Source organism: Pseudonaja textilis, chromosome 5 (genome assembly GCF_049901715.1).
Source record: "Pseudonaja textilis isolate UNSWEBS1 chromosome 5, rPseTex1.2, whole genome shotgun sequence".
In the NCBI taxonomy this organism is placed as follows: domain Eukaryota; kingdom Metazoa; phylum Chordata; class Lepidosauria; order Squamata; family Elapidae; genus Pseudonaja; species Pseudonaja textilis.
In genome coordinates this window covers 60,129,195-60,153,193 of record NC_141994.1, presented here as the reverse complement: position 1 = coordinate 60,153,193, position 23,999 = coordinate 60,129,195, and the positions used below count along the sequence as shown (strand labels likewise).

General features: G+C 40.4%; 1 protein-coding gene across 1 annotated transcript in view; it reads right to left on the bottom strand.

The window, feature by feature from the left end:
* B4GALNT3 (beta-1,4-N-acetyl-galactosaminyltransferase 3) overlaps nt 1-23,999 on the bottom strand; it is an 88,629-nt gene that overhangs the window by 4,778 nt on the left and 59,852 nt on the right. The window contains exons 5-17 of the mRNA XM_087935040.1: nt 22,716-22,806; nt 20,553-20,653; nt 19,044-19,111; nt 15,455-15,533; nt 13,950-14,016; nt 12,216-12,356; nt 11,576-11,685; nt 9,936-10,036; nt 8,826-8,884; nt 6,827-7,745; nt 5,298-5,593; nt 2,794-2,947; nt 1,981-2,053 (exon numbers count right to left, since the gene is read on the bottom strand). Of these exons, the coding sequence (XP_087791166.1) occupies nt 1,981-2,053; nt 2,794-2,947; nt 5,298-5,593; nt 6,827-7,745; nt 8,826-8,884; nt 9,936-10,036; nt 11,576-11,685; nt 12,216-12,356; nt 13,950-14,016; nt 15,455-15,533; nt 19,044-19,111; nt 20,553-20,653; nt 22,716-22,806 (2,259 nt within the window). The remainder of the gene's footprint in view (nt 1-1,980; nt 2,054-2,793; nt 2,948-5,297; nt 5,594-6,826; nt 7,746-8,825; nt 8,885-9,935; nt 10,037-11,575; nt 11,686-12,215; nt 12,357-13,949; nt 14,017-15,454; nt 15,534-19,043; nt 19,112-20,552; nt 20,654-22,715; nt 22,807-23,999) is intronic.

The following is a 23,999-nucleotide window of genomic DNA, read 5'->3' as shown; positions in this document are numbered from 1 at the left end:
TTATATTTCTGGTAATGTTAATGTTCTGGCCAAGGGGCACTAAAACAGCAAAGCACCAAGAGGAATTAGGATCAAGCGGTTAGCATGCAGGAAATGTCCAGATCGGGATTTGAGAGCTGTGCACATTGGCCTGTTTTCTACTATTTGCAACCGATGCTTACCTATCAATCCTTTTCCAGTGTAGCTATGCATTGATGCCTATGTGCAGTTGTGGACAAATCTAAATCAAGCTTTAGGGAGGCTGGTGAGGCTGCCACTCTGCAGAATCATCTCTTCCAATTAGGCCATAGGCCTTCTATACCTCTATGGTTATTTCTGCTCTGACTCCTGAAGAGAATATTTCATTTCTTTTCTATTGGTTTTGTTCCAGTACAGAAATATAGATCTGTCAAATATTCCCATATGTACAGGATCCCATCACAGGACAAGCATCTCTTGAAAAATGCAGAAATTGTGTTGAGAAAACTTGAAGCATTTTTTTTCCATTTCTTTCTTAATTGCTGAAATATTATTAACATTGAAAATTAAATTAAACATTTAATTAAATTAAATGTTAAGGTTAATTTTCTCTAGCTTATCCATTGCCTTTTCTCTTTTCCTTAGAAAACTTCCCCCCATTTTCCAATCTTTTTCTGAATAACTGATTGTCTCTAAACATCATCTTTTTAAAAAGAACTATCTATTCGTTTGATTTTATTCAATTCATGAGCCATCAGACTGCCAACTCTCTCTGGGAAGCTCAAAGTATGATAAACAATAAAAATACAGTATAGAACAAAACACAGTGGGATCTGACCATTTTATACAAAAACATAGCCAGAAACACAAAGGACTCCATCCATCTTAACCAGTGGTGGGATTCAGCCAGTTCACACCACTTTGGGAGAACCGGTTGTTAACTTTCTGAGCAGTTTGGTGAACTGGTTGTTGGAAGAAATCATTAGGGTGGAGAACCGGTTGTTAAATTACTTGAATCCCACCACTGACCTTAACACAAATTTTGGGAGAACCTCCAGAGCTTCAAAGCTTGATGGAATACCAATTACGTGGTAGCCACATTGTTATATCTCACCTGTGCCCACGAGGTGAGAGTCCAAGTTTCCAAAGGAATATAAACAAGCAGACAAGACCAGTAATGACAGGGTTAAATTCCTTTGGCTGGAGAAGTCCTTGGCAGTCTCCCACAAGCTGCCTGCCAAGTCCAATAATAAAGCAAGAACATAAATCACAGGCATTCGCCACACACAGAATTTGTTGAAGCTTCTATCCCAAATTAACAAATTGTCCCAAATGAGAATCCAGAGTTAACACGCCCACTTTTATTCCCTGAGGGGCGTGTCAGTCTCTCATCTCAGTCCCTGATTTGTCCTTTTCTTTTACGTTGCATCTCACGCCTATGCCTGCGTCTTTGCCTCTCATCAAACCAACATTCCTCAGTTTGATCCTCAGCCAGAGGCTCCGCTATGCTCTCCTGATTATCTGCCGACACCTGAGGCACAACCAGGGAGGAAGGCAATTCCAAATCCTCCAGCAAAGCAGGCTCAAACCTCAGAGCCAAATCCTCCTCTTCCTCATGGCTCAAGTCTGTGTCTTCTAACAGAGCAGGCTCAAACCTCCGAGTCACAACACACATGGTTTTCAGCAGGAAATCAGTGACAGAGAAGGCATGCTACCTGGGATCCTATAAATAGCACTGTTTCATGAAAATGACCCAAAGAACACCAACTGTGCCAATGTGTGACAGCCAGGCAGAAACTATGGGAGATAGTCCCTCAGTTAACCTGGCATGTGCCTGATTGAGCTTTATAAGTGATGCACCTGGAAGCAAACTAACAGTTAATGAAGCTTGTGAAGCAGAGATGCCAATACAGCTGAATCATCTTATTTGAAATTCATCGTGCAAAGATGATTATCTTTAAATGCCTTTTCCTTATAGTTGCAGCCATGTAACAGTCTACATTACAAATGCTCACCACTCACCTTGACTTTGTCTATGCCAGCCTGCAGACCTTTAGACCTCTCAAAATTCCCAGACAATCGCAAGTATTGGTAGCTGGAGAAAAGTTAGAGAAAATGGAGTTATAATTGTGACAAAGTGGGCTATGGAAGTTCTTGCAATCCTTTCTCAAATCTGTTACAAATCACCATCTGTTTTAAAACAAAACTATTTCTCAATTTCAGTCTTCCATCCATAAAATGAAAATCTGAATGTAGAGCTGTGACTTGTCATTCCTACAAGCAAGAAGGTGCAGTACAGGCAAGGTAAATTTGCTGCACCTCACCCTGAGTAAACACAGCAACTGAAATGCTACAGGTGAAAGGAGTCGACTATAGATAGAATTAACTGGGTGAATCAAATGAAGACTTTAGGACAAAAGTAAGGTTTTTTTCCCCAAACATCAACAATTTATAACATAGCTAAAATCCTAATAGATATGATGAGATCTCACTGAACATCTTTATGATCTTGTACAATTTGGACTTCTCAATAAATACTTGATCATTTTTAGAGATGAATCTAAATGCTGAGTTAATCATGCATAAATCTATTACCCTTGCTTTGGGTTTAGGGTGTCCTTATTTCAAATTCAACAAGAAACTCCCAACTGGTTAGTACCTGCAGTGATTTAACCCAGTGCTCCAGAATGGAAATGGGTGATAAGAGAGAAATGTATACCCTTAGAAGCCAGTTGGAACATCTTTTCATTACTGCATCAACTCTTTATAGGCTTGGTATATGGTGACTTCTGTTTCTATTTGAAAACACATTTCTTAAAGGAAACAAATTCTTACCTATGCAAGCTTGACTGTTTCAGAGCTTTTTCTATATTCATGTCATCACTGCTGTAGTCTACGATGATGACATTGAAATAGGGGTCCTTAGTAATCCTGAATAACTCTTCCATGTCAAAAATGAACTGCTTCACCCAGCGGGCCTGATTTTTCACTGATCGGGAGAAGAAGGAAAAGAAGAGAATCAAAGGAAAACCAGCATTAAGATTGGACCGAGGTGCCCCAGGTACAAGGTTAGGCACGAGGCTTAGTGCCAAATTCAATATTTTATACGCATAATCCTTGACTTACAACCTATCGTTTAGTGATCATTTGAAGTTACAATGGCACCGGAAAAAAAGAGATTTTTCGCACTTACAATGGTTGCAGCATCCCCACAGTCGTGAGATCAAAATTCAGACTCTTAACAACTGGCGTGTATTTGTGACAATTGTTGTGTCCTCTGACAAGCAACGTCAATGAGGAAGCCAGATTCACTCTACAACTATGTTACTAACTCAACAACTGCAGTGATTCATGTAACAACGATGGCAAGAAAAGTTGTAAGATGGGGGCCAGGCTCACTTAACAACAGTCTCGTTTAGCAACATAAATTTTTGGGCTCAATTGTGTTCCTAATTCAAGGGCTACCTTGATGTATAATACTGTGCTTGCAACTCCCGTTAAATCAGCATGTGGGGATCAGGGCCCAGTGGGGCTGTGCCCAGCTTCAGCTGATGTGCCAGTTGCGACCTCACCTGAGACCAGTGGTGGAATTCAACTGGTTCACACCACTTTGGCCAAACCAGTTGTTAAATTGCTGCTGGCCCCTCCCCTCCCCACCCTGCCCTTTCCAGGGGTTTCCACACACCCTGTTTTGGCTCCCAGGTAAGTGCAGGAAGGCCTACTAGGACCAAAATGGGGCACGGGGGTTGTGGTGCGCCCCCCCCCCAGCCTGTTTTTGCTCCCGGAGGGGTGCAAGAGTACTACCTGTCACGCCCCCCTGGCCACACCCACCATGGCCACGCCCACCCAGCCAGTCATTAGAGTAGAGAACCGGTTGTTACATTATTTGAATCCCACCACTGCTTGAGACTTTAAAAAACTGGCACTGCCTCACACTTTCATTACAACCAGAGGAAGCTAAAGCATCAGATTTTACAGGGGATGCTTTAAATGGTGCAAAATGCATTGCCCTGGAAATGTTGCTTTTCCGTCAGTGGGTGGCATGATTTCTCCCTGGAGCTTTGGGTGATATTGTAATCTGGACAAAACTGAGAAAAATATTTTCAAAGTTCTTTGGGGTGTGATGAGAGTTATTGTGTTATCGAGTTTTAAATGTATTTTCTGCATATTTTTAGTGCGACAAATAGTCAGATACCAAGTATCAAAATACTAAGATGGCTCAGTACCAGTGGTGGGATTCAAATTTTTTTACTACCGGTTCTGTGGGCATGGCTTGGTGGGCCTGGCTGGGGAAGGATACCGCAAAATTTCCAATCAGAGGTGGTATTTGCTGGTTCTCCAAACTACTCAAAATTTCCGCTACCGGTTCTCTAGAACTGGTCAGAAACTGCTGAATACCGCCTCTGCTCAGTACTAATATCTAAAGTTTAAAGAGCCATGGTGGTGCAGTGGTTAAAATGCAGTACTGCAGGCTAACTCACTGCTCACTCCAGGAGTTCAAATCTCACCAGGCTCAAAGTTGATTTAGCCTTCCATCTTTCCGAGGTGGGTAAAACGAGGACCCAGATTGTTGTGGGTAATATGCTAACTCTGTAAACCACTTAGAGAGGGCTGTAAAGCACTGTGAAGCGATATATAAGTCTATTAATATTTGCCCTACATCATTTGAAAGAGAATCCCGAGTATTTATGACATTGGAAGAACAGGAAAGAGACAGCAGCATTTACAAGAATATTGGCGTTCCCGAATGTAAATCTAACATAAATTATGACGAGTTAAATCTAGGAACAAATTGTGGGAGAGGCCTTTCATTCTCTTCTTTTGAACAGTAATTAAATATAATTTTGATAGAAGGGAATATCTGTAGTTCATGGTTGAACTGTAGGGTCCTTGGTGCTCTTTGAGCTGGGTAGTATATTTTCAAGAAAACCACCAAGTGTCAATTCATAAAACATTCCTATGCCTGTTTTTGTAGTTGCCATAAAAAGAAAAAAAAAGGGGGGGGGGGAATCTGGAAGAGCATTGCAGCAAAGTGAACGTACATTCCAACTCTTTATCTTTAAAAGATAGTAACTAAAATACCAGAGATTTTTCCAGTGAATATATTTAATTGGAAAACATGAATGATGACACCCAGCCTGTGAATATGCTCAATTGGAGAATCTGATTTATAAGACAAACAGGGGTTGACACCAAGCTCACCGAGTACCAATTATTCCATAAATTTAATTACTCCTAGTTAACAGGGAGGACACCTAACTCTATTGTTCTCCCAGCTGTCTTTCTAGCAATGCACACAACATTCCATTCACTTAAAGAGATCAATTCTGTCCCATTACCGGGCACTATAAAGTGGACAACCGCACGGGGGTTCCATAAGAAGCTTAATGGCCAGCAGAGCACAGGCTCATCCTTGCTGGTCATCAGGTGACGTCGGTAGCCCCACGCCAACTCCTTCATATTGGCTTCCTCCTCTCTGCTGCTGCCCCCATGCCAGCCACGTGCGTAGACGTATTCTGAGAACCGGACTCGGCGTTTTCCCTGCTCCAACAGTTCCAGCTCCAGAAAGTAACGGCTGCCCCTTAGGTAGTCTTGACGCTTCTCCACATTCACAATGCGCTCTAACTGGAACCGCCTGGAAATAGGAGCACTCTAGTTTAGATTTTGGGGTTAGGGATGGGGCCCACCAAGCATAGCTCCACTGCCCTGATGCTCAGCAAAGATCTTCCCTGCATTTTCTGCCTGATTTAGTTCGGTTTGGACTACTAAAGATCATCAGATATCCCTAAGACTTCCATTATATTATCTTGATGCATGATAATATTCCCACCATCATGCAGCAGGTAAAAACATGTGCTGGCTTTGTTAAAATGGGGCATGTGCTCCAACTTTTTATTTGCTTTGGCATTCAGAATCTCATGATTCAACTATTGTCTAATTGACTATTTTGCACCTAAAATCAGCACCCTTGTTGCAACTGTATATCGCTGTTTTGTCTACTTAGCGGTGAGATTTGGCTATACGATTTGAGATTTTTAGCTGTGAAAATTTCTCAAAGTATGTGTATGTGTGTGTATGTGTATTCCAATATTTCAGGGGCTACCACAAATAAGAGGGAGTCAAACTATTCTCTAAAGCACCTCAAGGCAGGACAAGAAGCAATGGGTGGAAACAAATCAAGGAGAGAAGCAACTTAGAACTAAGGAGAAATTTCCTGATAGAACAATTAATCAGTGGAACAACTTGCTGTCAAAAGTTGTAAAATAATGCTCCAACACTGGAAGTTTTAAAGAAAAGATTGGATAACTATTTGTCTGAAGTACTGGAGGGTTTCCTGCTTAAGTAAGTGGTTGGACTAAAAGACCTCCAAGGTCCTTTCCAACTCCGTTATTCTATTCTATTCTATTGTATTCTATTCTATTCTGTTCTGTTCTGTTCTATTCTATTCTATTCTATTCTACTCTACACTACACTCTACTCTACTCTAATCTATGTATGTATATGTATGTAGCATGTTTATATGTGTGTATGTATAGGTATGGGTAGTATATACTTTCTTTTGAGAGCAGGCAACAGAATTTCATTTTTGCTTACAGTAAAAAATTATACTAAAGGTTATCTTATCTTATCTTGGTCTGCCAACTAGAAATATCTGAATAGTAGAAACAAAAAACAAGACCCTTACTCTACAACCCTTACTTCCTAGACTTTAACAAAACATCATCACATTGAGATCCGGAGTTATTCCTAACTATTAATTTAGGCCTATAGAATGCATAATGAAATCTCATTTTATGTTGTCTACTCCTGTTCTGTAGTACTACCTTCTGTAAAGATTAGAGTGGCTGCAAGATCCCTTCCATCTTACCCTTTGGTCTTCTGGTTCAGTTTTTTAAGGAATACTTGAACAACCATGCTGGCCTCCTTCTCTTGTAAAAGCAGGTTCCCAGAAGTGTTACACTTCAAATCAATCCGGTCTGACCGTAGAGCTTGGAAGTCTACATTTCTGGCCTTGAAAGTCTGCTTCCAATTTACTACTGGGTCATAGAAAAGAGGAGGAGAAGCGAATAAGTCATCATCGTTTTCTTCTTCTTCTTCTTCCTCTTCATTTTCTTCTTCCACTATTGTAACATGCTCTTCCTTTTGGGTTGCTTGGTGGGAAGAATCAGTCCTCACTTGCTGCTTGGAATCTAAATCTCTCCTATCGATAATGATGTTAGTGGCATCTGCGGCTTTATGTCGGGCTATGTAGGAATCCACTTGCTTAAGCCATTGGTTTTCATGCATAGGCTGCTCTCGGGGGGTCCTCTTGCCAGTTTCCTCTTCAACTTTTTGGGGATCCCTTCCAATTTTGCTGGTATTCAATGACACTTTCTGGGTTCCGGTTGCATTGAAGCCTAACTGAGCTTGACTGGCTTCTGTTGTTGAATTCCCACGTTCCTTAGTCACCTCGGGTCTTTTGTCAGTCTGCAAATCTTTGCCTCCTACTTTCCTTTTGGTTGTTGATCTGCGGACATTCCTGTCCTGATCGGGAAGGTTTTGAAAGTTTGTGCTAAATATCATCTGGGAGGTCCTTGTGGTAGAATGACTTTCTGCTTTGGTTTTGTGTCTCTTCTCATCTGTCTTCTGCCTGTTTTGGGTAACTGACAAGATATTCCGATGTTTCTGAACCGAATTGGCATAAACATTGTTATAGCGATCAGTTGCCAGGTGGACTTTTCCAGGCTCTATCTTTGCTGTTACTGGATCTGCATACTGAGGTTCATCAAAACTGTCCTCTTCATAAGCTGAAAGGAATTATAGTACTCTAAGGCACCTAAATCATTGAACATTAAATCTCTAAGTCAGGGGTGTCAAACTCAAGGACCACGGCCTGATCGGCCTATCGGGTGCTTAAATCTGGCCCTCAGGGCTGCCCTGGAAACAGTGAAGGACCAGCCTGTGGTGCCTCTGCCAGTGAAAACACAGCTTGGGAGGGCTGAGCTCCATTTTCACTGGCAGAGCACTGCGGGAAGTCCCTACAGGCGCCCCGACATGAGTGATGTCGAGCTGGCCACGCCCATCCCGGCCACCCTTCCCTGAGGTTAAACACAACCCTGATGTGACCCTCAATGAAATTGAGTTTGACATCCTTGCTCTAAGTATATTACATAAATATCATCATACTGAAACAACAAATCATACCGAAACCTAGGAGGAACAGATGGCCTACATGGCTAGATTTAATAATATATTTAACCATTGAGCTAGCTCTATCTTACACTTCATGAATATATTTTTAGTTTCTTCAAATGTTCATTGCTATTCTTTTGGTTCTATTACCAGTCACATATTTTTGGATATACTTCATCATATCTTCTAGTAGCTAGGTTTCACCAATAACATATTATTTAAAAAATAATAATAAAATTACATACCTTGTGTCTTGTTATTTTGTCTTATTTTCACTAAGCAACAAAGTTAACCTTCATTGCTCACTTTCTTGCTTCAATCCCATCCGAAAGAGCTATTGTTTCTTAAGCTAAGAGATGCATAATTTTTTTCTAAGAGTGTTGAGGAAAGTAGGAGATAGCTATGGTTGTATTGAGTACAAAACTGAAGTGCTAAAAAAAACCCTGTGTTGCTCATTTAATTAGAGATAATGCGTCCCATGTATCTATTTTAAAGGTGCTGAATGTAATCTACAAATGCCTTCCCCAGCTATCTATATACTCACGATATATCATGACTAGCATCACAAGGCTAGACTAGATAATTAGATTTAATCTAATGCTAAATGCTAATGCATTTTTAATCAATAATCAGACTTAAAGCATAAGAGGGAGAAGGATAAAGCTAGCTTCCACATCTGACATAAAGATACATACCTTGTATTTTTGATTCATCTTCTGGTGGATCCATCTGCATGTATTTAGAAAATCCAAACCTGCAAGATTTATGCCAATTACTTCACATGACCAGCATTCAATATCCCCTCTTTGACATATGACCGTAATGGAGTTTGCCGATCATGGTCATATGTCATGATGGTCACGAAATGGGACAGGCAACCAACCTGATTTTAATTTGTTTGGGGTTGTTTTTTTTTTTGAAGACAACCAGACTGCAGCAGTCAAGAAACAAACACTGCAGTTGTTAAGTGAGCCCATTGCCTGCTATGGAATTATTTTGGCAAAACCATCATAAAACACAGTTACATGACCATGGGATGCTGCAAATGGCCATAAATGCAACCACATTGTGGGGCATCTAAAGTGGGGTCACATGACCTGGGAGGGAGGACGGTGCAATTTAGGCACTTCAGAACCAAGTTGTAACTGTTTTTTCCCCCCAAAACAAAGTGTAATTTTCAATGGTCATTAAATGACCAGTCATAAGGGGAGGACTACTTGTATTTCTTCAGCTTCTAGGAACTATTTTATGCAACCAAGAGAATCAACTGATGTCAATTTTCCCAAAATGTGTCACTTTGAAGCTTCAGACAACCAGTTGAATTCTTTTGCCTTTCCCCAAACATGGAAAAATTACATGTCAGAGAATTCTCAGCCGTAATTTTTTTATTGCATCAGTTAATTCGTGATACTCGTGAAATATTTATCTCAAGCAGAGACAAACCCAGAAAGAGTGCCAACAAATTCTAGCCACCAATCCCTGATAAATGGGTTCTCACTATTTTTTAATCAGAAAACAAAAATTCAATGGTGCATAAGTCTTTTCAATATCCTTTTAGATTTAATATACTATCAGTCATTTGCTTATGTGTGTATATGCACAATGATTATTTTGAGAGCCGAATGCATCGAAATTTCATTTTAATGTATGCTGATTAGTATACATTTAAAGTGACAATAAAGATTCTACTCTAACTCTACTGTACTCTACTCTATTCTCTGAACCCATTAGCCTTAAGGAAAATTCCAGTTATTGAAAAAATATTTTAGCAACCATATAAAAAGTTATGGGAGGAGTTTATTTACCTCTTCAGATACAACTCACTTTCCTGGTAGATGCATTTGTTAAGTGACTCCATGTGTGTCAACCGGGTGTAGTCATTGGGATACACAAAGGACAGTCGAACCTGGAAACACCCAAAGAGAATTGAGCAGAGTATTTTGTTGAGTGAAGAACAAACAATGCTGTTATTCCCAAAACTGTATGTTTATCTTGACTTATGTCCACATATATTGCCTGTGATGTATTTGAGTTGAAATACATTTCTTTTTGTGCCTATGATAACAAGCATATATTGATTGAGTCATAATCAGAGGTGGTATTCAGCAAGTTCTGACCAGTTCTGGAGAACTGGTATTTGAAATTTTTAGTAGTTCAGAGAACAGCAAATACCACCCCTGATTGGCCCCACTCCTATCTATTCTTTGACTCCTAATTTAATGCAGCAGATTTTACCAATTAGGGTCAGAGTTTTAAAGTGTCATGTCATTCATGTCATCATACATGAGAAATAAGTAATTGTGCTTCTTCACAGTAAGGTTGGAAGTGTGAACTGACCATACAAATAAAGATAACCTTAGTTCCCAAACTTTCTGTCCGGTGGGATCATAATGCACAGGTTGGTTATGGTATAATATATGTGTAAATGCCATACAATCAAAATTAAACTAAATATCTAAAATATTCTTTTTAAAAGCTTTGAAATAAAATTTTGGAACTGATGGACAATATTCAGGAATTTTCATCTGGGATCTTGAACTCTTAAGGGTAAAATCAATGGAAAATAACATTAGACAACTGTAAATGAACTTGTGAAATTTGGTTTGTTAAAAATATTTTGAGAGGTCCATTTCTGCTGCCATCATACAAAACTGTATAATGAGCCCATTGTCATAAAAATTAATGTCTTTTCTCTAATGCAAGTAGGCTAGGTAAGACTCAAATTATGTCTCATGTCAGTAGACGAAGCAAATAAAGCTTGGATGGTATTAATTAGTGAAAAAAAATATATAACAAACCCCTCAACTAATGTGGAATACTCACAGGGGTGGAATTCTACTGGTTCAGACCAGTTCGGGTGAACTGGATGTTAAAGTTACAGCTGGTTTGCTGAACCAGTATTTCCACTGACCGGCTGGCCCCATCTCTCTCACCCCACCCCTCCCAGGAGTCTCCACATGGCCCATTTTTGATGGAGGTAAGTGCAGGGTCTGGGCGGAGGCTCTGGAAGGGGGAAAAGTAAGCCTTCTGGAAGTCCAGAAACAGGCCTGTTTCTGGCTTCCGGTGGGCCTTCAGAGGCTAGGAGGGGCTGTTTTTACCCTCCCAGAGGCCTGGGGAAGGTCTCTGGACCCTTGGGAGGGTGAAAACAGCTCTGGAGGCCCATCGGAAGCCATAAACAGGAAGTTCTGGTAGGCCATGCCCACCATGGCCATGCCCACCCAGCAACCGGGAAGCGAACCAATTGCTGGGATTTTTGAATCCTACCCCTGAATACTCATCAGGAGCAAATTCTCAAAAACGGTTCAAGATTATACAATGGTTGATAGACAACTACCAGAGGATACTAAGTACAACTATGCTATTTCAATATAAGCCATCCCTTGATACCTTCAGTGGCCAATGTGTGTAAGCTGCAAAAAGACATGAATTGAGAAATGAGACTCACAAAATTGAGACCCTGGTAGCGCTGTAGTTTGAATCCATTGACCACGTAACTTGGTTTGTATCGACATTCTGGAAAGATCCGGCGGACGTGGGATTTCCTTAAGAGAGGCACTAAGGAGACCAAAAATAAATGAAAAAGGGGGCAATTGCAAAGGCTACCTTTTCAAGCTGTCAAACATTACCTATCAAACATTGCAGTCAGGTAACAGGCCACCTGGAATTAATGTACACAGTTTGGCCTCCTTCATTTCTGAATATTAGGGCTATGCAGAAACTTTGAAAGAGGTGATTTGAAAAGCCCGATAGTGCCAATGAAGCACTTCAGTTTCCCCAATTGTCTCTGCATGTATGTGCCTGCCCAGCCAGTTTGTTTTGCTAGTGGTTCCAGCAGAAGCATTGTCTACGCATAGACAGACATATATAAAAGCCCCCTGTCAGCTTTTGAAGCAGCTGCGTGAGTCTTGTGAAGATCAGATTGTTCCAGAGGGTATTTGGGGAATGACCTTTGGTCACTAGCAGGCTTATTTGGTTTTGTTTCTTTTTTCTATTGGATTTTCTTTTTTTTAAAAAAATGACTATTCTTGCCCTACTAATGCAACTGAACTCTGAAGAGCAGCCGAGCAGAACATCAGAATGTTTACATGCATAAATTGTGTCCCGGTGGTCAGCCTTCAGCATGTCTGCTGGATGTTCTAGAGCATCCTGACCAGGCATCTGGTTTGCCCGAGTGGCTGGTGTCTGTGGGATATGACCAACTTCATCCATTTTGAGAAGAGTTTCGTCTAAGATACAAAGAAAGAAAAACTAATGAAGTATGGTTGAAGTATGATTTATAGCAGAGGTCTCCAAACTTGGCAACTTTAAGACTTGTGGACTTCAACTCCTAGAATTCCTCAGCCAGCTGAGTGTGAATTCCTGACAGTGAGAACAATTAATCAGTGGAACAACTTGTCTCAAGAAGTTGTGGTTGCTCCAGAAGTTTTTAAGAAGATATTGAACAACCATTTGTCTCCAATTCTATGCTTTCCTGCCTAAGCAGAAGATGTCCAAAGTCCCTTCCAACTGTGTTATTCTATTCTATGATAGATGGGAGAATGGAGAAATAATTTTATTTGCTTAGGATATGAGGCAGTACTTGAGAAAATATGACTTCTAGAAGACATCTAGACCTCTAGTCATCTAGATTTGGTCTTCTCAGGTTGGCAATTTCCAGACAAACCAGGGCTGCATTCCAAAAATCCTCAGCTTGTCTAAGGATCCCAGAGTAGGAAATGCAGCCCTATGAAATTCTATGCTGTCTTTACCAATACTGGAATTCCAATGTCAGGAGAAGCAAAAGATTTGAGGCATATTTAAAGGTCCCTTTTCTCCCAGTTGCCCTATATCCTTAGCCTCTCCATGCACCAGAAACATATATGACACAGGGAGAAAATTACATCAACTCTGACCTGATGTAGTTACATTTTCTCCCATTCTTTCAAACTTGTTATTCCATCTCTTCCACTCTGTTTTTTTTTCCTGTTAAAGAAGGTCCATTTCTTGGGGATCTTATAGAGCTACTACCGGAAGAGAAGCCATGGGTTGTGCCCAAGAGGTCTATTTTCCCAATCCAGCTGGTGTGCCAGTTGGGAATATAATTAGAAAAAGAGGACTTTGCTAGAGTGACTCACAATCTCATTGCCCCTGGACTTCTGTAATGCCATAGAATGCATGTGAAAACTACAAGTGGTCCAGAATGAAGCAGTTCACATGTTGTCAGGTGCTCGTACTTTGAGTATGTGACATTAATTTTGTGAGTCTTACATTGATTGTCAATAGGGGTTTTTTTTGGGTGGGGGGGAACCAAAGTGCTGATTTAAATCTACAATTCTGTTATATGGCAAGGTATCTGGAGATTTTCAGGATCACCTCTTACTAACCAGCTTTTACTGAGGTATCACTTGGGAAAAATTGCTGATAAGTGTCCTATTTTGATAAATAAGAGACAGGAATGCCCCTAAATGTTGTTTCTGTGGTAGCCTCAGTTTTCTGAATAGTTTCCCACTGGCCGATAGTTAACTTTAGAAAATCTAGTTATACTTTAGAGAACTATAATATGGCATAACATCATCCACAAAAACATCAATAAATAACAAAAAAGTTTCCTTTGGTAGGAGCATATAGTAAAGGGCCATTAAATGGAGAAACTGTACTGTGTAAGCCAATCAGTTTTGTCTCTTGACACCCTGTGAAATCTGTCAAATATGTAAACATGCCTAGAAAACATCTGTTTTCTGTGCACTAGCATTTGTAACAAAGCATTTCAGATAAAAAGAGGTCATGAAGTCAGAGAAGAATGGCTACTGTTATTAGTTTGGTGGTATAGAAAGACTTACCAACATAAAGGGAGAGGAATTCAGAATCAATAATTGTAAACTTGGCTTCAGGATTATCCAGTCTCCACTGAAAGAAGAAGACAGATGCATAAAGATTTTATAGATTTGTTAACTGGGACAGAAAGGAGGTTAATCTAAACGCACCTTGACTATCGTGGCGTTTCAGAAAATAAAACCTGGAGATTTACTGACTTCTGGAAGAACACTGTTGAGCTGTGTTTGATTTTCCAGGTTACAATTTCTGATCGACAAAGTCAAGGAAACTATTTCAGAAATATTTTGTACAGTTAGTGATTGAAATACAATTTGATTTGAAATTTTAGGACTTGCTTCATTCAGCAGAAGCAATTTGCAAAAAGTTAATGGTAAAGAGTACAATTTAATACAACCAGGGGTGGGATTCAAATTTTTTAACAATCAGTTCTGTGGGCGTGGCTAGGTGGGTGTGGCTAGGTGGGTGTGACTAGGTGGGCCTGGCCATGCCTTTTTTTTTGCAGCCCACCCCCATTTTGGGGCCTCCTGGGCCTCAGGGAAGCTTCCTGGGGGGGCGCTTTTGCTCCCAGAAGGCTTCCCTGGGGCCCAGAAAGGCAAAAAATGGAGTGGGGGGGGGGCACACAGAACCCACCTGTGCTCCATTTTGGGGGCTCCTGGGCCTCAGGGAAACCTTCTGGGGGGTATGTTTGCTCCCAGGAAGCTTCCCTTGGGGCCAGGAAGGCAAAAAATGGAGCAAGGGGGAGAACAGCCCCCCGCACCCCCCTTTGCACACCCCTTTTTTGCCTCCTGGGCGTCAGGGAAGCCTCCTGGGTGAAGTGGTAAGACAGCAAGGGGGATCCCGGAACAGCTGATCATCGGAACAGCTGATCATCAGGAAGGGGAAAAAAAATACCTTAAGGATTGACTGAGCGGGGGAGAACACAATCAGCGATATTAGGCATTTGTGTGATGTCGTCTATGCGCAATAAGTACTGACTAGGTGGGGAGGGGAGGGGCGGGAAGAGAGGGGTGGGGCCAGCCAGAGGCACAATTTGCTGGTTCTCCGAACTGCGCAGAATCATAACAACCAATCCAAAGCGGTCCAAAGCGGTAGAGCCCCACCCCTGAGTACAACTAAATTAAGTACGACTCTGGCAAAGACCATATTTTCATTTTTCTTAGGGGGAGATTAAATGGTATACGAACATGGAACCAACAGATTCTATTTGGGTTTCTGGAATGTGATAAACTTATCAGGTAGGATGTGAGATACATGCAATCTTTTCTTTATTTTTTTCCTCTTCAGTATCTTCTCCCTCCTCCCCCTTTTCCACCTAGAGACATTTAAGGTGGTTTGAGCATTTTGACTACCAGAATCATTGTTGATATGTGAAATTGCTGTATCAGAAATAAGATGCTTTCTCTGACAAGAAGAAATGAAAAAGTTGGTCCATGAAATTTGTCTAATGTCAAAACTCCTAAGTCAAATTCCTGTACAGACAACCAAATACAAATCTAACTAGTGAACTTACTGCAACTTCCACATGATCTGTTCCTTTGTCATCCTGCTTGTGCAGAATTTCAAAGTAATATTTGTTTGCAGCTGACAATCTGTAAGGGAAGATCAGAGATTAAAACAAAATAAGTCTTTTGCTATCAATACAGTGTATTAAAATTATAGAGTGGTGCAGTGGCCTAAAGGTGGAGCTCTCACCTCACAATCAGGAAGCTGTGAGTTCGAATCTGTTATTTCTCTCTCTGGGCACACTGAGAATATATTTGCTGAACAAAACTCCACATTGGTGACAGAAAAGGCATCTGGCCATTCAAACACTCTGCTAGCTCCATTCAGTTGTCCAGACCAGGGATGGGATCAGAGGTGGTATTCAGCAGGTTCTGACCAGTTCTAAAGAACCGGTAGCAGAAATTTTGAATAGTTCGGAGAACCAGCAAATATCACCTCTGACTGGAGATTTAAAAGTATCCTTCTCCTGCCACGCCCACCAAGCCACGCCCACAGAACTGGTAGTAAAAAAAATTGAATTCCACCACTGGGTGGGATGCTACCGGTTCTGCCTGGCTCTATAGAACTGGTAGCTCTGAAGAGCAGCAGACACCAAACCGGTTCTGTGTTTGCTGCTGTTTGGCCCACCCACCTGCCTGGGCTCTCACCTGTCCTTTATTTCCTGCCTTTTCAACCTTAGCTGCTTTGCACAGCACAGCTGAGGTTGAAAAAGCAGGAAAAAAGAGGGTTTTCAAACGCTGTGCACCTATGCGCTGCGCTTTTCAGCTCTCAGGGCAGCACAGCTTACGTTTTTTTTACATGCACGCGCAGCAAAACATAGTCACCGAACCTAGTAACACCGATTGAATCCCACCCCTGGTCCAGTTCCACCCTACCAGGGATTATGGGGTCATTAAAAGAAGATGGTGACAACGACAGTGTATTAAAGTTATTGAAGAGGACGTTTTGAACTAGTTTCCAAGAAAAACATAACCGCACTTGTTCAGGGCAGATGATGAGATTACTTTCTTCCCACAGGGGAAGAATGTGGGATAGTTTTCTTGACATCTTCTCTCGATTCATCTTTCTTTCTAAGAGGCCCCATCACTAGGTTCTACAATATTTTGGACCTTCTAGGTGGTAAAGTTAATTAACCAGCCAGGCATAGTAATATTATGGCAGGTTAAAGGAGAAAACCATAATATGTTCTTTGTGCATGTTGAATTCCAGAATACGGAGCAGCCAATGTATAGATGATTTAAGGTGCCATATGATCATTTCAATCAATCCATTAATAACATGTGAATGTATGCCTGGCATTTGAAAAATGTGGAAATAAAGCATGGCAGATGCTCTTTCCTTACTGCTGGGTTAAAACACTAGCCAACTCTCCTTGAACCTGTCGAAAGCTACACCGGGGTGACATGTGCTTGTTGCCAATCCCTGTCTGCCTCTTGTTCTGTGTCGCTACTAGATGGAATTCCTCTGGATTTGTTTTCTCCCACTTCCACTCATCATCGGTTGGGAGGAAAAAAGATTCCCATTATTGATCCTGCAGGATGACTCAGGAATCCTGGCCACTGGGCTCTCTAGGCTTCTTCTTGTGCCTTGTAGATCCATTTTGTTGTTTTTGTTTTTGTGTGGGAGGCCTTCAATCAGCACCGAGTCTTGGCAACTGTCTGGACAAGGTTCTGAAGTTTTTGTGAAAATGTTTTTAGAAGTGGTTTGGCCTTGCTTCCTTCTTCCTAGGGCTGAGAGAAAGAGAGTGACTGGCCCAAGGTCACCCAGCTTTCTTTGTGCCTAAGGTAGGTCTAGGGTTCATGCTCTCCCAATTTCTAACCTGATGACTTAACCATTAAATTAAACTTTCAGAATTGAATACAATAAACAACCACACAACAGACGGGAGTTATGAAGTTGGCTGAACCATGAACAGCACTTCACTTCAGATGTTTCTTAATTTCCTTTTGGGAGCACAAGCCAATTTCTAGAGCTTTCCATGTTATCTTTGAGAGTAGTAATGGTGGAGGCTGGGCCCATCCTTCTAACAATACAAAACTTTTAACGTTGCGTTTAATCAGTAGCATTCAAACTCGTGCACTACAGCCAACTGAGCTAATGAACCGTACTGGAAAATTCTGCACCTAGCTGTCAAGGAGCTCAATGGCAGAACATTGACTGATGAGACTGACTGCAGATTAGAGAGAAAGAAGCATATCTGCATAATTTTGAAGCTGCTACTGAATATCTCAGTTAGTCTCTAATGTAATGGGTGGGGAAGCATGATAGATTTTATAGAAACCTTGTGTTTGTCACTGAATCCAATTGCCTTAAAGAGGGAAACAGTCCTCTAACATTGCTACATCAAAGAATGACATAAACCTGTCTCATTCATGAGTTAGGAACAAGATGATAGCCATGCCAAGGAAAATTGGTGGAAACAAGATATTGCCAGAACTTGTTTATGCCAAGGTTAGGTGCAAATGGGGAAATAGCCCAGGGGAAAGGGGGACCAATAATGTGAGTGCTCCTTGGTGCTCTGTGAGCTTGGTGTTTTTCTTGCCAGACGTTGCATGATCAAACTAGGTAACATCATCAGTGCCAGCCAGTGGTAGGATGTTGCCGGTTTAACAATCAGTTTGAATGTATATTGAACGTTATAACCTTAAGGTATACATTGAAGTTTAAATAAGAGTTGAATGGATAAAATTAAAAGATATAAAGGTGTCATACTCCAATTAGTAACTACAGGAGAAAATTTGTTTAATGAGAAAAGATCATATGAAATTGAAACAGGACAGACAAAAGTTTAAACATAATGATTTGGACTGAGATGAGATAATCAAAATAAAGTTGAGAAAATTAAAAGAGGGGAAGACCTATATCGAAAATGCAAAATAGTAATAAGATATGGAATAGAACACAAAAATGAGCATGAAATTGAGTTTGTGTCTGTATAAAGAAGTGTAACCCGGAACCATCATATTTTCAAAGAAAGATGTTTTACTGGTATTTTGTGTGTGTGAAAACCCAAATAAAACTTTATTTTTTAAAAAAAATTGGTTTGGTGAATGTGTGCTTGTGCTGAAAATGGAGATTTAAAAGCTCAGCTGCTTACCTTCCAAGTCAGCAACGGTAAGTAGAACAGCGAGGAGGGGAGGGGGAAGTCAGCTGTGCCATGTGATTGAGATGAGGTACAAAGCAGGAAATAAAGGACAGGATAGGGCGGGGGGCAGGTGGGCAGGGCCAACTGATCATCATAATTACTGGTTCGCTACTGGCGCCATCACATTAGCACTTGTTTTAGTAATGCAATGTCTTCAAGAAAACCACCAAACTCAGAGAGCACCATGGACCACAGTCCAACCCAAAGCTCTTCTCTTCTACTGGATCAACAGATCCCTGGCCACTAGGGAGCACTCTGAAACTATTTTGAGCAAGTAAAAAAAACTCCATGTGCAAACATTTTGAAGTCACAGAGATTTAGAATTAAAAAAAAAAACACAGTGGCAAAAGACTTGAAAAACTGAGTTTAAGATAGGAAAGAAGATAGGGCTACCTGGATTGCATCTAACTGAATAATGTACAAAACAGAATTAAGATCCCAGCTTACTCACTTCACGAGCCTTGACTTTTGGCTCTTGAATTTCCCAAATTCACCTGGTGCTGTCCACTCTTTTCCAGTCTGAACAAAGATACAAAACATCCCTTTTAGATTTGGTTTCAGTCGCATAAAGCCCAAACACATTTGTTTCACTCACTATGTAATTGTGTACAAAAGATTAAGCACAGATTAAATAGCATAATAAACATTGTCCATGGTAATTAAAGACAGGAATGCTCTTGACTGCTACTTGCTCTTGGCCTTCGAGACAGGACAGCATGTCTGTCAAAGCTGGATGAGAGATATAAGAATAGATGAGCTGTAGTGGAAGTGGAAGAGGCTGTTCACCTACTAGATTTGCAGTCTGCTACCGTGTCATTCTTGGCTGACCCACATTTAGATGGGTGCAGTGTGGCTGTGACTGAGTAAATGAGGCCAAAAGGAGAAGCAGAGACAAAGCAAAAATTATGCGCTATAAATATTGAATGAATATATGCAGCCATGCATGAAATAATGAAATAAGACATTTCAAGAGCGGGCTAACATAGACAAAAAGCATGAAAGTTTTAGAAGGTAGGATAGCATGTTCTTACACCTTTTGTTACCATTTTTTAATTTTATAAAGTTAAAAATATTTTTTTAAAAATATCCAAATACTTTCGAAATGTGACTTTGCATGACAATAGTCCATACATTTAAATTGATAACATTCTGCCTATTTTTCATTATCATCTTCATTTGTGTAACCCAAACATCACAAGAGAGATTGTTTTCATAGTTTGAGAACTCATGAAGACTAGAACTGGAATCTCCATGGCCCTTGGATTAATACATCCAACATGTAACAAACATATGTGGTTATGAAATGTTAAATTATGTATAGGACAAGTTGCTGTGATATATACCCTTAACTCTTTTGGAGTTCTATGCTATGTTGGGTATCTGTAGGTAGTAGAATTAAATGGGAACCGTTTTACATTATTTTCTCATTTCATTTTTAATTTCCCATTTTGTATCCCGCTACAAATCTGACAGTTGGTATCTCTGGTCTCTGTAATAGTCCCAGGTAATTCTATAATTCTTACTACACTATGGGATACTTGAGACTATATGACAGCTGTCAAGCATTAAGATATAATGGTTGAAACATGAATTAATCTCAATAGTAAATTGATATTGTAAAGTTGTATTGATTTCAAATGCACAACATTTATTAATTTATACGGACAACTCTTTTCTTTTGAAGTGTAGTAATAGCAATAGCTCTTAGACTTATATACCATTTCACAGTGCTTTCTAGCCCTCTCTAAGCGGTTTACAGAGTCAGCCTATTGCCAATCTGGGTCCTCATTTTACTGACCTCGGAAGGATGGAAGGCTGAGTCAACCTGAGAATCAAACTGCCGAACTGCCAGCAGCCGACAGTCAGCAGAAGTAGCCTGCAGTACTGCATTCTAACCACTGTGTCATCACATGTATGTTGTACATGAAATAAAAAAAATCAAAAGAACGTGGTTGATCACCTTGCCTACACTGGCCATCAGTTGAAGCTCTGAGATGTTTTTCCCTTGGCTCAGCCAAAACTCGGCATTGTCATCAGCCCCAATCGCAAACTGAAATATACCTACAGGAATTTAAAAATAAAACTGGATTTAAAAGTAAGAAATATTCTAAACAGATGGGAAATGGTGTTCCATGCCAGTGGAAGCAGAGTGATGTATCTTTCATAAAAAATATCATCTCTGTTGAATGATATGACGATGTTTCTTTAGTTTTTCACACAGTAACAATTTTCAAAAATTGGAATAAATCCAAAGGTAGAACAAACAGTTAAACTTTGTGGTACATATCTGCACTCTTAGCAGATATTCAATGAGAACCATTTTCCTAATGCCTATTAATGCTTGATTGATTTTTAACCATTCCTATTTTTACCATCTACCAAAGAAGTCCAGCTAGCATCAATTGTGATGCTGAGTATCCATTTAAGAAGCTTCAAACACAACTTACTTTTTGAGCATATGCAGGTTTGTACTATACAGGTAGTCCTCGACTTACAACATTTAGTGACTATTTGAAGTTACAATGGAACTGAAAAAAGGACTTAGGATTGTTTCTCACACTTACACCCATTGCACGTGATCAAAATTCAGACGCTTGGCAACTGGCTTGTATTTATGATGGTTGCAGTGTCTTAGGATCATGTGATCCCCTTTTGCGAGCTTCTGACAAGCAAAATCAATGGGAAATCAGATTCATTTAACAATCATGTTAACAACCACAGTGTGTCAACTCATAAAATATTTCTGTGGTCTTTTAGAGTTGCCAACAGCAAGGGAGTGGGATACAACGGGCGGCTTGAATTCCATAAATGTTTTCAAAGATAGTTTCCAGGCAACCGAAGTTTCTGCCATGCAAAATTTTAGCCGGAGAGCATGATTGATGACTCTTGGCTATGGATGTGTCTCATTGGAGAATATGAATTATGATACACCCAGCGGGGTGGGGGGAAACTAGGGTCAAGGGTGACAATGAATTATGTGTCTCAGAGTCGGCTACACCCAGGCAGTGCCGCATCTTTTAACTAACTTTTAACAGTTTGGCTAGACACTCATGATTTAAATGGGGTTTAAGTGTCGGAATCCTGACACAGTGATTCGTTTAACAACTGTGACAAGAAAATGGGACAAAATTCACTCAACAAATATCTCACTTAGCAATGGAAATTTTGGGCCCAGTTGTGGTTGTAAGTTGAGAGCTACTTGTATTTGATGAGGAGTGTAAAGTTTAAACAGAAAAGTAAGACAAAAGCCCTTTAAAGCCCTTCATGGCTTGGGACCAGGTTATCTGTGGGACTGTCTCTTGCTGATCACATCTACCCAACCCACCAGAGCCAGGAGACAAGGAACGTCGCGGGTCCCATCTCTGAGGGAGATACACCTGGTGGGACCCAGAAGAATGGCCTTCTCTGCGGTGGCTCCCTCTCTCTGGAACATCATCCCCCCAGATATTATAATGGCCCCCACTCTATCACTCTTCCGGAAAGTGCTGAAGAGCTGGTTCTGCCAGCGGGCCCGGGGAATATAGAGCAGGATGGAGCCCATTAAATGCTTCGTGTGATGTGTTGTAACTGGGGGAGTTTATTATATTATTTTATTAATTTTAAATATGATTATCCTCTTTTTATTAGTTTTATTGTTTTATATGTGATGTTTTTATATTCCTGTAAGCTGCCTTCAGTCGCTATGTGCGAATAGGCAGCAATATAAATTCCCTAAAACAAATAAATAAAAAGAAATGTAAACAATAGAAAATTTAGGGGTTAATAACGCAGAATAGAGCAAGTGGTGATAAACGCAGGACATTGTCTCGGTGTCCAGAAACCCGTGATAACTCCAGATTCAAACATTAATCTGCCATAAAGGTGACACTGTCTAAGAAAAGGACTTGCATTTAGTGCAATAGACTTAAGCATATACTAATCTATGGGATGCATTCTGCAACACTTTTATGTATTTACGCAACAGCAGGTCAGAATCCACATGTGGGCCTGCCTGTACAAAGGAGTAACAAATATAAAGGATACATTAATAGTGTTATTTAAAAGCTATGGAACTCTCTTAGATCGAAGCTATTCCATGCTTGTAAAGTTGTTTGTAATACAGCCAATTCTACTCTTCCCTTACCATCCTTGTATGGATGCAGGTAACCAAATATCCGTAATCCATAGTTTCTCCATTTGGGTGATACTGCTAGCTTCTTCAAAGTAGTCCGTGTCTAGAAGTATAAGAAAAAGGAAATGTTAGCATTATTGAATTGAGCTGCAGTAAGATAAAGGAATGCAGTAGAAAGAACAAAAAGAAATGGTTAGGAATTCTGAAATAAGATCGAGGCTATTCAGAGAAACGGAGCACGGGCAAGAACAAAACAATGTCAGGATAGAGCTGGAAGGGACCTTGGAGGTCTTCTAGTCCAGCCCTCTGCTCAAGCAGGAGATTCTATGCCATTTCAGATAGGTGGCTGTCCAGTCTTTTTAAAAAAACCTCCAGTGATGAAGCACTTCTGAAGGTAAGCTGTTCCACTAGTTAATTGTTCTCATTGTTAGGGAGTTTCTCCTTAATTCCAGGTTGCTTCTCACCTTGATTAGTTTCCATCCATTGTTTCTTGTCCTGCCTACAGGTGATTTGGTAAATAAGTTGACTCCCTCCTCTTTATGGCATCCCTTCAAATACGGGAATCCTGCTATCATGTCACTCGTAGTCCTTCTTTTCTCCAGACTAGCCATACCCAATTCCTGCAACCATTCTTCATATGTTTTTGTCTCCAGGCCTTTAATCGTCTTTGTTGCTCTTCTTTGCACTTTTCCCAAAGTCTCAACATCTTTTTTGTAATGTGTTGCTTCATGCTCAGGCTGTGACTTGAATAGTTTAACGTTTTAAGGCAATCATTTTTACTAATATCACTTTGCTTTCAGCATCAGTAATCTCTGGCTTTTAAATCAATGAGCAACTTGCACTTAACATAGCAGTGCGGATCCCAAAATATCAAGTGTAGCAGCAGCTTCAGCCCTATCATTCTAATTCTTGCCAACAGGTAATCTTGTACAAACTAAGTTTAAAAATACAGTAATCTTGCCCGAGGAGCCATGTTTTATTATTTAAAATAAGAACAAGCTTAACCTAAGCCCAGCTTTGAACTCATTCCAATGTATATGCCCTTATTTCTTATGCAGGCAGCACTGGAAGCATTTGTTTGCACATTCTTCACACTCATGTTGTCCAGACCCAATAAACTACAATGAGCTTTATCTAAATTCTTCTATAAACACTTCCAAGTACAAATCGTAATTATTTTGTGTTAGAAGGTCATAATCTTAATTTTGTTTTAAATGTTGTTACGGATGGTAAGAAAGGCAGTGACGTCAACAAACCATGATTTAGAAAATCCTGAATTAAATGTACCCAAACACT